The following is an 18,020-nucleotide window of genomic DNA, read 5'->3' as shown; positions in this document are numbered from 1 at the left end:
GATGAGTTCTGTAACAAAACTCCACCATCGACAATAAAAACAAAAATGATTCGCCCTACGAAAGGGCCATACGTATCCGTAATTCTAGTTGGAGGAAATGTTGCGTCAGTCACTACTTAAAGGGAGGACAAAAGCTCCCAGAAGGCTTCTGATTGGAAAATAGAACATGACGACACGTTAACTTGGTTGCGCTGCAGGACCGGTGAAGGTCAGCACGTGAGGTCCAATGAAATTGGCATTAAGTAGTATTATTTGTTAGCAAACCCACAGAAATGCATCACTGTGTAATACAATTTAAATGATTATTAAATCACATTACCAGGCACCATTACTTTTTTTGTTACTGTAGTATTAATTGCGGTCATCTTTCGACTGCGGAGACACTCCCTCACTTGCACAGATAGATTTTTAGTGTGCAGGTAAGGTAGTGTCGACAAGGTGTTGAGCCTTGATTAACATCCCTATGTTTGAAAGGGCAAGCATATATATTCGTTCTCATAACGTGGGAATGTGGACATCTGCAATTTATAAAAACACAAAATGCCCTGAAAACTTGAGGGAATAAAACCAGGTCTAAAAATCACAGTTCAACTGCGGAAATTGTATCAAAAATTGCAAGTTAGTTTTCAGTTGGACTAAATAATAAATAGCTAAAATCGAATACATACATATTGGCAGATTTAGACCTGTAATACGCATACTGGATGCAGTAGCTAGTCTGTGCACTTGTTTCACATTTGACGCTTAATGCACCCAAGTCGGCCGAAAATAACTGCCAATTATGGAGATTTTCAGCAGCAGTTTGGGAAAGACTAAAACTAAGACCTGGTTGTGTGGTCTGCATTTATTTCCATTTGACAATTCAACAGTGAATTATTAAAAAGTGTATTATAATGCAAAGTATATATGAAAAAAGTTCTGTGCACATTGGTGCTCTAGTTAAATATTTAAATTTAACCATAATTGAACCTGAAAAATTAGGTTAAAAAAATGTGATGACAATTTGTTCAAGTTGAAAAAAAACTTCAGGGGAGTCAGTTCAGATTTCTTTTTATTAAACTTGTCAATCCAATGGATCTCATTTAAGCATTGGTTTAAAATAAAAAGTTTAGGCCAGGATTAGAGTTGTAGACAGCCCACTGGTTCTGGAGAATTACAAGGAAAATCATACGTTTCAAAATTAAACATTCTTGATGGATGTCAAACATGGCATTACAAGTCTCTACATCGGTCAAGTCGCAAGGAGTTGCACAGATTTGAAGAAAGAAAAAAAAAAACGGTAAACAGAACACAACCAGTCAAGGTTTGTACATTCTCAAGGACAATACATGGAACACAAATGAATCCTGAAATGATTTGTAAAATTCTTTACTTTTTTTTATTTTTATTTGAAACAAAAATTTATTGTGCATTTTTGTAGGGCCTCACACTGATTTCATTCAAATAAAACGCAATGGCCTTTTATCAAGTTATCCAGAATCTTCTAATGGACATTGCTACTCAGACTGGATTTGAGCATTGTTTTGAGGAATCAGAAACGTCACCTTTGCCACAGAGCCCCTCCACTTTGAACTCTGAGCAGTTTTTAACACTCCGTTCAGAGCTGGGTCAGAGCAGAAAATGCACACGCTGTACAGCAGGCCTTGGCCAAGTGGACATTCACATACATTTCCTACAAACACTGAAAATAGGGGACTTAAAATGGGGGGGGGGAGGGGTCTAAAAGTAAAAAAAAAAGAAAGAAAAAAAAAAAAAGAATTAGCAGAGCAATTGAACCACGTGTTTATATTCATAGTATGTTGTTTATGTTCTGGATCGGTTAACAGATTTTCTGCTGGTGTTACAAACCTTTCACAATGCACTCAATTTCCCCCCCATACCCTGGACACACAAAGGCCCTTGAACTCCTAATTACCATAATATTTCACTTTAGTTTCATCTCAATGTCTTAAGAGAATTTCCCACCTCAGCCCTGTACCCATCCCCTTGAACCTCTTGCATTTTAAGATACATTTCACCCCCCAAAAATTCAAAAGTCCCAATCATTGCAAGCCCCCAAATACACCAATCACATTTACATGTGCAACTATTCCCGTTGACACTTAACTCCGCAGAACAAAAGATGCATGCAGGCAGGCCGACATGCGCAAGTGCACACTCACTCGCTCGCACACTCACTCGCTCGCACACTCACACTCGCTCGCACACTCGCTCGCACACTCGCACACTCGCTCGCACACTCGCACACTCGCTCGCACACTCACTCGCTCGCACACTCACTCGCTCGCACACTCACTCGCTCGCACACTCACTCGCTCGCACACTCGCTCGCTCGCACACTCGCTCGCACACTCGCACACTCGCTCGCACACTCGCTCACGAGTTCACAATCAAAAAGCCGGAAAGCCTCCGACGCACACAGCCACTGACGCTGTCACACAGACCGGCGCGCTATTTGGTTGTTTTCTCTTCAATCTGAATCCTGAAATTAGCACTGAAAAAACCTAAAATCCTCAACCTCCCACCACCCCACAAAATACTCAGGTAATCAGAAGCGAAATCAAGCACATATGTACATAAATGACAGAGCAGTTCCTCGTCTACCTCACCCCGCTCCCACCACCCCCTGGGCTCCCCCATATGTACAGTTTTTTTTGGTCTTTTTTCTTTCTTTTTTTATATATAAAAAAAAAAATCCTCAGATATTATTAAATTCCCTGTGCAGCAATGTTAATTCGAAGGTCAAATCCTGGTTTTGCACTCAAAATGGGAAAAAGTCACAAAAGAGTATGTGAAATATAGCCTACCATTTTGTCAGAACTATAAAGGATGTTAGCCATTATGTTAATGCAGGGGTCTCATGACGCACATTATTATGTCCACAACTAGCCCAATCTCAAACCCCATCAACCAAAAAAAGCACATACAGCAATACCGATTGGTCCAATGCATAAAAAACATAGCTCTAGATACAGAAGGCCAGGCTTTTAAAAATTATTTGCACAGAAATGAATACCTGCTGATTTGATCAAAGCTGACACACAGCTTGTGGCCTTTGAATTTGGACTTTTCTTTTACTTTTTTTTTTTTTCTTTCTTTTTTTACATACACATTCACTTACAGCTATACTATAAAAAGGACACTTAAAACTAATTTTGCACAGGGAGTTTAACAACAGACTATAGACTAAAAACAAAAAGTTTTCCAACTGCCTCTATTCCGCTACTGCAGTTTGTACCAAGTTTGAAAACCTTTTTGAAAAGGCTTTATGACCCATTTATGCAGGCTGGCTGCCAGTGGCCAGATCCCGGTGGTCTTTTTTTCATAACTATATTAAATATGTGACTGAAGCCTTGTTTATACTGTAGGCCTGCAAGAACCAAAAAGAGGGACAACCCTGGTTTATCAGAATCAACACCAAATTCTACCCTTTCCCCAACCTGCTGCTTCACAAATAAGATTCAAGAAAATGTCCTCTTTAGGCAAAGCAACATCTTAAGTTTGATTGTTTGTCTTTTTCATTTGCAATACATTTCTTTGGAGGGAAATCACAGCTGCCAGTTTTAAGATATGCTACGATTTAAAGATTTACCTCCTTTTTTTTCTCTTTTTTTTTTTTTCCTGAAGTTGCAACTGTACGTTTCAATTCTCCCCGTCTCTCTTGAAAAGGAAAACTGAAAGTACGATGAACAGTAAAAACGGATGATAAATGTTTTGGTTTCTACAAAAAAAAAAAAAAAAAAAAAAAAAAAATTACAAACAAAAATATATATTATATACAAATACACTGTACATGTCTGCATTCAGGCCCTGCAAAGCAAACACTGTGCAGCTCAGTAGGGCCATAATAAGCTACAACATCAGAGACTGAAGTTCCACAAATCTGTGGCCTGTGGAACAGTCTTCCATTTGACTTGCGGGCTTTAGATAGTCACACAGTTAAATGTCTGCGCCTTGCAGTTCAGTTCAGTTGAAGCAGTTACAGCAAGCTCTCACAGATTACATTCCAGTGAAAACCAGGAAGATCTGTTCGCACAGAACAAAACAAACCAACAGGGTGTGTTGGAAAGGAGTCCAACTTCTATGTTTTGCAAGTAAAAGAAAATGGGGGGGGGGGGGGGTATAAATGTCACTGCATCCAAATTGCCCTGCTTTTCTCATGACCCCACTCCCTATATCATTACATGTGAAAGGTTTTAACATGAGTACGAGTTACTGCCCCTCACCCCCCCAAACCAGCTTTTGTTGAAATCTGCTTGTGCTGCCATATAGATGCCTCCATGAAACGGCAGCCATTTTGTAAGTCTCCGTGTCCCGTATCACCAGTGCACGGCACACAGGTGCTTCACATCTAGTTCACCTCTGTTGTCTGTGTACTGTCCCGCCTACATTCTACCTTGTGTGCTGCTGTACTGATGTGAAGACCAGCTCAACCAGCTTGATTCCACAGTGCACTTCTCAGCCCTCATCCCACACTGTGGTTACGTGTCATTAAAAAAACAACACACTTCTCTTTAACATGGCCAAATTACTCTGGGTCTACTGCATAAACACCTGAAAATACCTGAAAAGCCAAGAGCAAAGGGCCAAGTGAAGTGGCCCGGTATTGCAATATTTCAACAGAACCCTTCACAGCTAGTGCTCAGTCATTAACCTTAAGAGGTATTCCATGCCAAACCTACAACCTAACAGACATTAAAATGAACTAGATAAGTCAGCGAGTGCGTGAGCGCTGAGATGCGTCACCCAAAATGTTTGGAAGACGAGACGAAAATGACCAGGGACTGACCGGCCGTAATATGGACCGAGGACTAGAACCTGGCTGCCACCTAGCACAGGTCTCGTGTAATCACTGCCCTCGTCATATGTGTGTGTGTGTGTGTGTGTATGGAGAGTAATTAAGGCACTTATGTGAGACAGCGAGAGTGAGAGATGAAGTTGTGTAATGTACACAAGGCTGGTCAGGCTTGTGAAATAGGTGGTGCGGGAGGCTAAGCCTTGGATCGAAGCCTCGAGGTCAAACACGGTCCCCGAGGACCAGTGTGAGACATTCCTGTGTCAGCCTTCGCCTCCGAGACTGCGTTCCCTTCAGTTACCGAGCACGGGAAGCAGAGGTGGCCCCAAACTGCAAAAAAAAGCTCACGTGGGACACGTGCATTTTCTGACTACGGGAGCTTCAACCACGCATTGCATGATTTTAAACACAGCAATTCACATTTGAAGCCAATTTCAAGCTGGGAGCATCTGGTCTGCGGTTGGTTCAATGCACGTCGCCAAGTCACCTTGAGGAACTTGTGCATTGTGGCTGAACAAAGGACCAAGGTTTATCGGTCTACAGTCCTTTCAGCTCAACCATGTCTGGCAATGGACTGACTTCAAGACTTCACGTGAGTGGAGTGGGTCTGCGGACTTTAAAAAGGTAGTCACCTCGCACGTCTACGCTTGCCGATTCAGGCCTCATCACAAAGGAAGTGTGACATGAATGGGGCTAATAAAAAAATATATATTTCATGCATACATAAGGGATGGCCTCTAAGATGAGTTGGCTGGTTGGGTCGGCAACTTGGCTGACGGTTCAAATCGGCAGCTAAAACAAAGTGGTACAGCATGGGGGTGGGGGGCGCAAAACATTTCTGTTGGACTGTTTTACTGATTCAACTGGCAACTTTACTCAAGTAAAACATAATATGATTCGAGACAGAAACACAGTTAAAGCGAGATGGTTCAATGTGAAAGAGCCTGACGTCTGAGTGCAAATGCAGAACTTTGTGCAAAAGCTGGTGTTGTCCTGTTTTCCTGGAAAACGAATGGCTGGAGTTAGGAACAGATATCACAAAATGGCTGCCTGCACCAAGATAGTCTCCATTTCTGGGGGCGTCAGTCTGTCCCTCACGCCCCTTCCGCTCCACGAAACAGTTTGGTCGCTGTATTTCACCCAAGTAGCCTTGGTCTTTTTCTCTGACCTTTCCAAGCGAAATGTCCGTTTTGTTTCTTGTGGGGATGCTCTCAGTCTCTATCACTCCGCAAAATAAAAAGAAGTCCATGGGCTGCGTTAAGCTCTGTGCTCGACAAAGTGATTTTGGCCTGTATGTGTGAGTTTTTTTATGCTGCCTGTGGAGACTTGGCCTCCGGTCCATGGGGAGGGGGGTGTGAGGAGGGGGCCAGGGGTGTGAGGAGGGGGTCAGGCCTGTGTGTCTCACCGGGTGGCCAGGACTCCAGAGGCTCCGGTCCACAGGAGAGGGGTGATGGGGGTCAGGGTGGGAGCTGGTGTCAGGCCTGTATGTCTCCCTGGGCGGTCAGGACTCCAGAGGCTCTGGTCCATGGGTGGGTTGGGGGAGGGGGGAGATGGGGATCAGGGTGGGAGCTGGTGTCAGGCCTGTGTGTCTCACCGGGTGGTCAGGACTCCAGAGGCTCTGGTCCAGGAGGAGGGGGTGAGGGTGGGAGCTGGTGTCAGGCCTGTGGGTCTCCCTGGGCGGTCAGGACTCCAGAGGCTCTGGTCCAGGAGGAGGGGGTGAGGGTGGGAGCTGGTGTCAGGCCTGTGGGTCTCCGTGGGCGGTCAGGACTCCAGAGGCTCCGGGGCCTTGTGGTCAGCCTCGGGCTCCCCCTCCTCAGCCTCTGCGTCGGGGTCGGCGGAGTGGAACTCGGCCACGTACAGGCTCTTATCGATGCTGCCGGGGATGGGCTTGATGTCGGTCACCAGCTGGTCCTCGATGGCCTTCAGGTTGAAGCGGTCCTCCGAGGTGATGAGGTTAATGGCCAGACCCAGGTGGCCAAACCTCCCTGACAGAGGGAGAGGGACGGAGGAGAAAGGGGGGAGAGGGAGGGATAGAGAGGGAGAAGAGAGGGAGGAGAGAGGGAGAGGGGGGGGGAAATATACGGTTCTTGTCATTTTCTGATGGAAATGATGCAAACCAGTACAGTGTAAAGGACAAAACTGTCCCTACACAAACTGGTCAAACTTAATTTTCACCATGTATGGAACACAGAGAATATTTCAAGTCTGCACTGAGCAAGGACAACCTTTGATCCAAGGTGCATTAGAGCTCAGTACACGGCAAGATTAATTCAATAATCTTCCTTTATAAGGCATTATAAGGATCAGCTGAAATACAAGCCAAATGTACAGCATATAGATCAGGAAATTTGTGCTGGGCACAAAGCCCTGAAACACAGAAGGCCTCAGCAATGCAGCACTGGCAGACAGTAACAGCAGCACACTGTTAGGCGGTGACAACTGTATGAGAGTTCAGGGCAGTCAATTAGCACACTGGAGCCAAGAAGCAAAGGGGAAGAGGGAAAGCCATTACTGAGAGGGAACCACTCCAAAAGGAAGCAGAAGCCAGCCTGTCAGATGAGCGCCTGCAAGGCTTAAATCAGGCACGGAGAAGAGAAGCATGAACAACACGTCCAAAAGGGACACACAGACACACACACACACACAGACACACACAGACACACACAGACACAGACAGACACAGACAGACACAGACAGACACAGACAGACACAGACACAGACACAGACACAGACACAGACACAGACACAGACACAGACACACACACAGACACACACACAGACACACACACACACACACACACACACACGCGCTCCCTCACCTGATCTGCCAATGCGATGCAGGTAGGTCTCCGCATTCTTGGGAAAGTCAAAGTTGATGACCACATTCACAGCCTGGATGTCAATGCCTCTGGTGAACAGATCTGTGTGAGAACAGAACACGATTAATCGATAGAGCAGATACCAGAAATCCTGCATTCTCACCAGACCTGCACAATGAGCCATGCACAAACCAAGGGCAGCCCTTTGCAGGAGTAAACGCCAGCCTGACAAACGCAGGCGATACAGTGAGGCCTACCTGTGCTCACGAGGTTCCTGCACAGCCCGTTCCTGAAGTCGTGGAACACACGGTTCCTGTACTCCTGTGGGGTTTAAACAGGGCCTGGGTCAGCACACCAGCCACACGCATGCCACACGCATGCAACCACTAGTGAGATATCATCAATACACAGAAAATGTCATTATTTATCCTCCTCCCCGGTTATCAGACAATTACACCTCTTTGTGCACTCCACTAAATATGTATTTGAACACCCAGAGCAAGTATACTTGTCAAATATAGAAAAAAATATTTGAAAGGTTTTAAAAGTTATGATCAGTTGTTCCTCCCCCTGTCATTGCTCACAGTATTTCATGAGAAGCACACAAAGGCTATTAGCAGGGTGATCTGCATTTAATCCAGTTCATTATTTGTAAACAGGCACATGTGTTAGTCACACTGCAGGACCACAGAGGCTGAGGGTGATTGACAGCTCTCCCCCACCTGCATCATCTTGGCGTGGATGTAGAAGCAGGAGTAGCCCAGCTGAGTGATCTTCTTGGCCAGGAGCTCCACCCTCTGGGTGGAGTTACAGAAAATGATGGACTGGTTGATCTGCAACTGTAAAAGAGAGGTGAAAAAACTGTGAATCCCTCAAAGGTCCCCCAGCGCCTCAACATAACATATACGCTTGTTTTAAAACAATATGTACACAGAGGAACTATCAACAAATGTGTGTACTTTGGTGTACCCTGTTGCACACACTCGGGGGTGAGTGCAGCAGACGAACAGGCTTCAGTACTCCTTTCCCTTCACAGCTCTGTGTCACACAGAGCCAGGGCAGCACGCGCTGCTGGTCGGAGAGGCAGCGCTGCAGCCATGCTGGGGCCACTGCGCTTGCTGCTGCACCATGTCTGTTCTGGGGTCAGTGCGCGTCAGTGTCCGTCAGTGTCCGTCAGTGCCCGTCAGTGCCCGTCAGTGCCCGTCAGTGCCCGTCAGTGCCCGTCAGTGCCCGTCAGTGCCCGTCAGTGTCCGTCAGTGTCCGTCAGCGCCCGTCAGCGCCCGTCAGCGTCCGTCAGTGTCCGTCAGCGCGCGTCAGTGTCCGTCAGTGCGCGTCAGTGTCCGTCAGTGCGCGTCAGTGTCCGTCAGTGCGCGTCAGTGTCCGTCAGTGCGCGTCAGTGTCCGTCAGTGCGCGTCAGTGCGCGTCAGTGTCCGTCAGTGCGCGTCAGTGCGCGTCAGTGCGCGTCAGTGCGCGTCAGTGTCCCTCACTGGAGTAGAGGGATATCCCTGAGATATGGTTGTACAGTCCTTCTACACGGGATACAAAATATGATTGTGTACTGCTTTTGCGATTAGTTAGCTTTAGATCGAGCTGCCAAATCTGCCATTTCAGCATCCAGCAGAAAAAGACCCACCCTGGAGAAGAGCGTGTTGAGACAGTGCACTTTCTGCCTCTCTGTGACGTAGGCGTAGTACTGCGTGATGCCCTTCAGAGTCAGCTCGTCCATCAGGTTAATCTCATAGGGCTTCTGGAGGTGCTTGGCCTGGACAGAGAGGGGGGGGGGGGGAAACGGAGTGAACAAGGGAAGGTTAAACTCAGTAGAGCCGGAGATAAGTGCTGGAGTGGTCCACAGTCTTTTACAGAGCGACTCGGGCCCTGTGACTCACCAGAGCCAACATGCCCAGACACGCCCGGCAAGGGGCATATCAAGAGACATGCTGAGCATCTCCAAATAGAGGCAATAAAAATAAAAACACTTCATGCATTTTGGAAATTAAGATCCAAACTAGAGTACCCTTGAGAAGACCTTTTTATATAGAACGCAAGCAATCAGTCCTAAAAGCCAGTGAGAATTTGGCAGTTTACACTGCCCAAACCAAATTTGCTAATTGCAGTGCACTGTAATCCACATAAAATGTGATTGCATTTTTAATATAAGCATCATAAAGGAGACTAATACTAAATCAGAATATGAGGATTTATGAAGCCAAAGAATATTATGTCTTAGGGCATGTCACTGGAACAGGGTTGTAGTTCTGAGCCCATGCATTTCACGCCCCCACACGATATTGACACTAAAGTTAGTTAAGCCCTGCAGAAGAGCCTTTAAAGGGGCGCGTCTCACCATGAACTTCTGCACGGTGACGGGGAAGGTGGCCGAGTACAGCAGGATCTGCCGCTTCTTGGGCAGGAAGCTGATGATGTCCTCGATCAGGACCACAAAGTCCTGGGACAGCAGCTTATCGGCCTGGTGGAGAGGAGGGACAGATCAGAGGAGCTGCTCGGACCCAAGACATCGTTTTCGTTTGGGATTGAAACACTTTTCTACGCTTTACTGAGCTTGTCTGGTGTATTGGAACCTATGAAATACTCAAAGCACTCAAATACTCAAAAACCACTCAAGCTTCATTGAAAAGCTTTGCAGTTAGCCAAAAATAAAGAAATAATATTTTGCATTGGGGCAGCTCTTTTGCACCACAATGCATAAATAGCTCGGCTAAGACTTCCCTTGAATCTTTAGTGGTTTACAAGTTCTCTACTTGCTGCTTAGAGTTTTTTTTTTTCCCCATAGTAGCTCGCTGATTTTCTAATTTGTCACTGTGAAATTGAGCAAAATGAATGTAATATCTAATGAGTCTGGCATCCCCATACCTCATCCATCACCATCATCTGCACCCGGTCCACTTTGGCCACGCCCTTCTTCATCAGGTCCAGAATCCTGCCGGGGGTGGCGATGACCACGTGCACTGTGGGAGGGGCCAGAGCGGCGGTCAGAGCGGGAACCAACCACAGCGCTCACGGTTAAAGACCAGCCCAAACGGACATTAGAACCAACCACAGCGCTCACGGTTGAAGACCAGCCCAAACGGACATTAGAACCAACCACAGCGCTCATGGTTAAAAACCAGCCCAAACGGACGTTAGAACCGAGCACAGTGCTCACGGTTAAAAACCAGCCCAAACGGACGTTAGAACCGAGCACAGTGCTCACGGTTAAAAACCAGCCCAAACGGACATTAGAGCGGAACCAACCACAGCGCTCACGGTTAAAAACCAGCCCAAACAGACGTTAGAACCGAGCACAGCGTTCACGGTTAAAAACCAGCCCAAACGGACGTTAGAACCGAGCACAGTACTCACAGTTAAAGACCAGCCCAAACATACACCACAGTGGAACCGAGCAGTGCTCACGGTTAAAGACCAGCCCAAACAGACATTAGAGAGGAACCGAGCACAGTACTCACGGTTAAAGACCAGCCCAAACAGACATTAGAGAGGAACCGAGCAGTACTCACGGTTAAAGACCAGCCCAAACAGACATTAGAGAGGAACCGAGCACAGTACTCACGGTTAAAGACCAGCCCAAACAGACATTAGAGAGGAACCGAGCAGTACTCACGGTTAAAGACCAGCCCAAACAGACATTAGAGAGGAACCGAGCACAGTACTCACGGTTAAAGACCAGCCCAAACAGACATTAGAGAGGAACCGAGCACAGTACTCACGGTTAAAGACCAGCCCAAACAGACATTAGAGAGGAACCGAGCAGTACTCACGGTTAAAGACCAGCCCAAACAGACATTAGAGAGGAACCGAGCACAGTACTCACGGTTAAAGACCAGCCCAAACAGACATTAGAGAGGAACCGAGCAGTGCTCACGGTTAAAAACCAGGTGTCAAAACAGTCAACTTCAGACAAGACTTGACATGGTTTCAGAAACGCTAGCCTAGCAGGGCAGACATTCTAAGATTGGACTGTAAGATACAGACTGGGCTTAAATTACACTTAAAGAAAGAAAAAAAAAAGAAAAAAAAGAAAGAAAAAACCTCTTCCGAGACTTTACACCCAGCCACTACAGCAGGCCACAGTTTCCCTGGCCATTATGTGCTCACGGATCACGGGGGAGTCAGATCACGGGGGAGGTGACATGGAAAGGGCCATAAACCATGAGTGACAGATTGAGGGCTCCCAGGGGCCCGGCGGTGGCAGTTACCGGTCTCGTCCAGCCGCATGATGTCATCCCTCAGGTTGGTGCCTCCGGTGGTGGCCATCACCTTGACTCCGCCCAGGTGCTTGCTGACCTGGATGCTGATCTGGCTGACCTGCAGGGCCAGCTCACGAGTGGGCACCATCACCATGGCTGGACAAGAGAGGGGAAATCGTTCAACATACAATGTAATGTAACCCTCTTTGCCTGCCAGATACCCCATAAAACAAGTATGCCCCCCAACCCCTAAAATCACAAATTATGTATGACTGAGATGTTGCTATTTCGCATGTGTGCAGTTGTGTACGTCTATACGTGTTCTCTCAAAACGAGAATGTTTTTATCACAGAATACAGTTGTACATGTACTACATAGACCAGGGATACATATTATACATACATATTTGGCCCTCGAGGTCAGCTTTACAACTGATTTTCATTCTTACTCCAGAATCAGTACTGATTTAAACCTTGGGCACCAGAGGCATTGATCAATCACATATTGGCTAGAAAAGAAAAGCAGCAGTAGAAGGGGCCTCCATGGCCAGATTTGAGCATCACTCGTGTAAATGCAAAGTATTTGCTTCAGTAAAGTACCAAAGGGGGTCATTTGTGTCATCTTCAAGCTCCGTTGCTAGTGGTAATTCACACCTGGGTTACAGTTTAAGCCACTGCTCATTTCCACCAACACCGCAGATATTTCCTTTCAATTCAGAATGGACAACTGCTGATTTATTTAAAGGAAACTATCCTGACCCTGACCTGTGAGCAGTGTTTGTTTATCTCATCGGTTCTCAGCTCACAGGGATGTTTTAGGGTCATTGCGCAAGTATGACTAAACACAGTTTCAGTGTCATCGTGTATGTGTGGCTAAAAGGAGTCGGTGTCATCGTGGACTTACGAGTAAGAAGAATTTCAGTGTCATCAGTGTATATCATCAGTCATCAGTGTATGATTAAATTGAATTTCAGTGTGATTGTGTACACATGACTAAATGAAATTTTAGCATCATTGTGTACGTGTACATTGTGCACACATTGTTTACATATGCAGTTGAAATTGTACTTCCCTCTAGGCTCTTTCAGCGCACTTATCCCTGTTTAGGGGTATGCACTTTGCACTTTGTTGTACGTCGCTCTGGATAAGAGCGTCTGCCAAATGCAATTAATGTAATGTAATGAAATATAAGAAAACAGAATTTCGGTGCCATGGTGTAGACACGAGCACGTATCTCACCCTGTATAAAGTCCTTCTTCAGGTCTATCCTCTCCAGTAAGGGGATGAGGTAGGCACCACTCTTCCCTGTGCCGTTTTTGGCCCGGGCCAAAATGTCCCGGCCAGACAGAGCGATGGGAATGCTCTCCTCCTGAGAGAGGGACGGAGAGCGAGGGGGTTAGACGGGAGAGGGACGGGGGAAATCGGCGGTAAGCTTCGGAGCGCAGACGAGCCACGGCACCTGGATGGGGGAGGGCTTCTCCCAGCCCATCTCGAAGATGCCCATCAGGAGCTCCCGCTTCAAACAGTAGTCTTCAAACTCATTTCCCTTCGTAGCGGTCACATCCTGCACAGACGGCAAAAGAGAGGGGGAGAGATGGGGGGGGGGGGGGATTAACGCCCAAACTGCAAAATGGAAAAGGCAGAATTGTATCTTGGAATTATGGGGCTCACCCAAATGATTCAGGGCATGGAACAATAGACATTCAAACTCGAGTAAAAGCAGTTTGCACTACATGGCAGAAACTCCTCACAAGCGCTTAAACAATTGCATGTCACAAAGACATAAAAACACAAACTTATGTCAGTAATAAAATTACCTAAATTTCTGACCGTAGAACACAACTCTAACGAGCGGCGAGAAGACCGTTTTGGCAAAAGACTAAACACCAGCATAGTCAGACAGTTGCAGAAGTAAAAGCAAGCATGTTCAGCTTGATATCTGAAAGACTTTTCACATGTGGAAACTCACCGAGGTTCTCATTCTGGTGTCTTTAGGTGGCAGCTGCAGGTTTTTCTTCCAGTCATCCCCAAACCTTTCAGTGGAACAAAATGGAAAAACGTAAGAGGACTTTCTATTTCTTCATTTAAATCAGACAAAACACGAGCAAGTTGTGGCGGAAACCAAAAGCAAAGAGCTGTTACACACATTGATGATTGGCAGGTTATTTACACAGAAAGGCTGTCATCCTTTTTCAATCATTGTCATGGATCAGCAAAGATGAAGCAGTGTGATCTGAATGAGCTGGCAGGCCAATAACAACACGCATCACTCCTCAGCACTAATGAAAGAGCACTAACATGTTGGACATGCAGGTGAGACTGAGAGAAAGAGAACAGCTACATAATATGCAGGCCTTACCTGATGCCGCCACCATCTTGTGGCCCACTGCCTTCTTTTGGAGGAGCACTTGCAGCCTTCCCTGGCTGTGAGCCCAGTGCTAAGGGTCCTGACTGAGGGGAAGCTGGTTTGGGCTGCCCCCTCATTTGCCCGTTCTGCTTGTTCAGTCCCACGACCACAGATGCAAGGTTCTCTGTTCTTGCGGTAGCCATTTCTCATAAGTCGTTTCCCTGACCTATTAACTACTTGAGGAGTTGAGATTAAATTTCCCTTGACAGGTTTTCCTCTATTTTATTTCAATGATTGTATTGCTCTTCGATGTAAACGTAATCTCAATTTGTTTTTTCCAAAAATGTTAGAACTTCATAATTCTCTGATATATACAAACTGGTCCGTACAGCGCAGACCTCTTGAAAATAAAGGAGCACTGTACATATGAATAAAGATCTATCACAACAGCTCTTCCAAAAGAAGAGAAATGACAATTTATAAAAATAAATATTATATACCCGCACACAATATAGAAAATTATATCTTGAGCGTGTATGGTTGTAAAGTAAGTCCTAGATTAGAACTACTAAGGCAATTTGAACTGAAGAAACAGTTACTGGAAATATTTTTAAAACTCAAAAGCTCAAACGTTTTTTTTTGTTATTTTTCCTTTCTCTTTTATACTTTTGTAAATTAGCTTCCTGCATTTACTGGTTCACGTATTACACTTATCGTTCTTGTACAATATTGATCAAGTTCTTGCTAGAAAAAAATGCACAGCATAAACCACCAGTGGTCTGAAAGAAAACTACGGTCTCAGTACGGTCCCTTTTGACCTCGGTTTGTCAGTGTCTTCTCCTATTCTCTTGATCGATGCCTCTCAAATGTCCTCCCGGTCCTCCAAGTCTGTGGATGGGGGAGCTGCAAACTTACGGTCACTTCTACGGCAATTAGCCCAAAACTCCAATCTCTGAAAATCTGTCAGGATGGGAAAGAGATTACACGTTCAAACACCATGTCGAAATGAAACTGACTTTAATTACCTAACTAGCACCACTATATCAATTTCTAAATCTCTCGGAGAGGATGTTAATGCATGCAAATTAATTAAACAAAACATCAATACAGAGATGTAGTTCGATATTAACAGGCAACAGCTTTGTATCCTTGGGGGCAAAAAGACTCAAGATTATACTTTGATTCTGTTAAAAGTATGGGGTCTATACATGATTACAATATTATCACCCAAACCGATTCTCATTGCATAGTGGGGTGGTTAACCGGTGGTATACTGGATTGAGGTGATGGTAATTGTGGTCATGGGGGCTAGCGTGTTATGCAATGTTTTCTCCTTAACTTGTAAACATGTTTAACAAATTACTTAAAACCCGTAACGTTTGTTTTAGCTTTATGTACAGCATTAACTTTCAATTCTTGAACACCCTTCAACTGTACTATGTCCACGTGGTGAGCTCTGAAATCACAACCCTTCTCATAAATCCACTTAATCTTACCACATAGCTTCGGCTGCATAGGTATTTTTAGCATAAGATCATAGCGAAGTGCTTGATTTCACATATTATATAATCTTAGTTGGTCCCTAAATGTAACAGAAAAGGTTGCAACTAGTATTAGTAATTTACCGGTCAAGCAAGGGAAATGTTCCGCCGAAAACAAATAAGTTGTTAAACTTAGCTTGCCTGCTAGCTAAGAATACTAACGTTAAGGTATTCAACACCGAGCTCGCCAACGTAACGTTACCGAAAGTTAGCTAACGTTGGTTAACGTTAACAAGCTACCTCAGGCTAACATAGCTGGCTTGTACAATGCCAATCGCTTGTTGGTGTTGCAAAATGGTTAAAGACACTAGCAAGCACCGGTCCATTTACTTGAAGAATTAACTGCTATTTCGAGTCAATATGTCGTCAGCTAGCGCTTGGTTGCTAGATAGCGAACTTACAAAAAAGCTTTTGGGTGTAGGCTAGCTGCTAATATGCAGCACGCAACAATCATGAACGGCTAAAGTTAGCTGGGTAGCTAGCTAGAGAATTGTATCTGCACTGTACGCAGCTAGTTTTCCAAACTGACCGTTCGATTCAAACCTTACGCGGTCACCAGATTTGAGACGAAGCAGGACGTAATAAATAGCACTAGCTAGCTTGCTAACGTTTTATCATGCACAGTAGCTAACGTCATCTGCCACTTTGCTAGCAAAACTACGTTATGTTAGCTAGCTAACCAACTATATGCGTAGCATATATCGAGACATGTCACAATTAAATTAAAGTGAAACTCTCCGGCGTATATAGAAAATAAACACGAGGCTAGCATGCTAAGCAGTTATCGTTAGCTGGCCATCTCAGCTAGCAAGCTAGTTAACGTTAGCAAGCACATTAGCTAGCTAGCTAATTAGCCATGGATATCTTGCAAGTTCAAAAACAGATTTGCATTGTTTCGTTCAACTTTGTGATAAAATAGTCTTTACCTCTTGTCCTGGTAAATTATATTTTCTTTTCAGTTGTTCTTACAACTAACCATAAATTATACGGTTTTATTTATTTAATTCTTTTCAAATACACGTCTTTTTCTATTGTGTCTCCTCTTGGCAATTCAACATGGCCGCTCTTTTTCTCTCGCCTTTACACTCCCACAAACGTTACGACTGGCCAGGCGTGTTTATATTTTGTGCATGCCGGGTAGCATAGTTTCCTTTCCAGTCGATTCCAGCCAGCGTATTGTATTCTGTGCAACATGTCAGTTACACATGATTTGGAAATCAGGTACTATATAGACTTTAAAAAATTTAAAATAAAATAATTAAGCGTTAATTCATTTGAAGGATCAGAATCTCTACAGTGCTTCCCCCTGTTTTAAAATGTCATAATATTATTGAATTATTAAATTTATTTAAATAAATAATAATAAAAACATCCATCCATCCATCCATTATCTTAACCCGCTTATCCTGAACAGGGTCGCAGGGGGGCTGGAGCCTATCCCAGCATACATTGGGCGAAAGGCAGGAAAACACCCTGGACAGGTCGCCAGTCCATCACAGGGCACACACACCATTCACTCACACACTCATACCTATGGGCAATTTAGACTCTCCAATCAGCCTAACATGCATGTCTTTGGACTGTGGGAGGAAACCGGAGAACCCGGAGGAAACCCACGCAGACACGGGGAGAACATGCAAACTCCGCACAGAGAGGCCCCGGCCGACGGGGATTCGAACCCAGGACCTCCTTGCTGTGAGGCAGCAGTGCTACCCACTGCACCATCCGTGCCGCCTGTAATAAAAACATTTATTGTAAATAAATGAACAAACATTACTGTTAACGTAGAATACATGTTAATGTCCTGTTGTATGATTAAAACGAAAAATGTATAAGAATAAATAGTCCTTCCATGATTTTAAATTCATGGCTGAAAGATGGAAGTGTGCCATTGTCCAGATATCTCAATAAAACCAATAAATGTTCATCATTTATTACCATCCCCATGGCCCTGTGATCACTGCACATGGGCTATCCTACCACTGCTATGCGGACAATACCCAACTCTTCATCTCATTCCCACCATTTGATACACAGGTTTCTGCCCGTATCTCTGCTTGCCTGAGTGACATCCAGAGGTGGATGGACAACCACCATCTAAAGCTCAACTCAGGTAAGACTGAAATGATATTCATCCCTGCTAATACCTCTCCCCATCTGGATCTCTCCATTTCCCTCTGGGATACCACACTCACGCCATCACCCAGCTGGAGGAACCTCGGCATGGTGATGGACAGCAGACTGTCCCTTTCCGAGAACATTGCGGCGGCCCCTTTCTCACCCCCTACTCGACCCAGCTCCTGGTCCAAGCGAT

The 18,020-nt window shown here is 45.2% G+C and overlaps 1 protein-coding gene across 1 annotated transcript; it reads right to left on the bottom strand.

Annotated features, from left to right (window-relative positions):
- Nucleotides 1-1,034: 1,034 nt before the first annotated feature.
- Nucleotides 1,035-16,778, bottom strand: LOC133136839 (probable ATP-dependent RNA helicase ddx6). The gene is made up of 13 exons (XM_061254623.1): nucleotides 16,633-16,778; nucleotides 14,178-15,125; nucleotides 13,788-13,851; nucleotides 13,278-13,382; nucleotides 13,058-13,187; nucleotides 11,829-11,975; nucleotides 10,486-10,580; nucleotides 9,959-10,081; nucleotides 9,248-9,376; nucleotides 8,337-8,453; nucleotides 7,872-7,935; nucleotides 7,615-7,716; nucleotides 1,035-6,780 (listed from the first exon to the last, which is right to left on the bottom strand). The coding sequence occupies exons 2-13, from the start codon at nucleotides 14,366-14,368 to the stop codon at nucleotides 6,557-6,559; spliced, it is 1,491 nt and encodes a 496-aa protein (XP_061110607.1). The 5' UTR covers nucleotides 14,369-15,125; nucleotides 16,633-16,778; the 3' UTR covers nucleotides 1,035-6,556.
- Between the last annotated feature and the right edge of the window lie 1,242 nt (nucleotides 16,779-18,020).

This window comes from Conger conger, chromosome 9 (genome assembly GCF_963514075.1).
Source record: "Conger conger chromosome 9, fConCon1.1, whole genome shotgun sequence".
In the NCBI taxonomy this organism is placed as follows: Eukaryota; Metazoa; Chordata; class Actinopteri; order Anguilliformes; family Congridae; genus Conger; species Conger conger.
The sequence above is the reverse complement of the archived record's forward strand: the minus strand, read 5'-3'. Positions and strand labels throughout refer to the sequence as shown.

What these genes read in the sequence shown, in the direction of transcription:
- LOC133136839 (XM_061254623.1), bottom strand. Translation starts at nt 14,368, where the DNA reads ATGGCTACCGCAAGAACAGAGAACCTTGCATCTGTGGTCGTGGGACTG. An exon ending in AGAAGCCCTCCCCCATCCAG is followed by an intron (nt 13,188 to 13,277) that starts GTGCCGTGGCTC and finishes TCCCTCTCTCAG; the next exon opens with GAGGAGAGCATTCCCATCGC. An exon ending in TCCACGCCAAGATGATGCAG is followed by an intron (nt 7,936 to 8,336) that starts GTGGGGGAGAGC and finishes TAAACCCCACAG; the next exon opens with GAGTACAGGAACCGTGTGTT.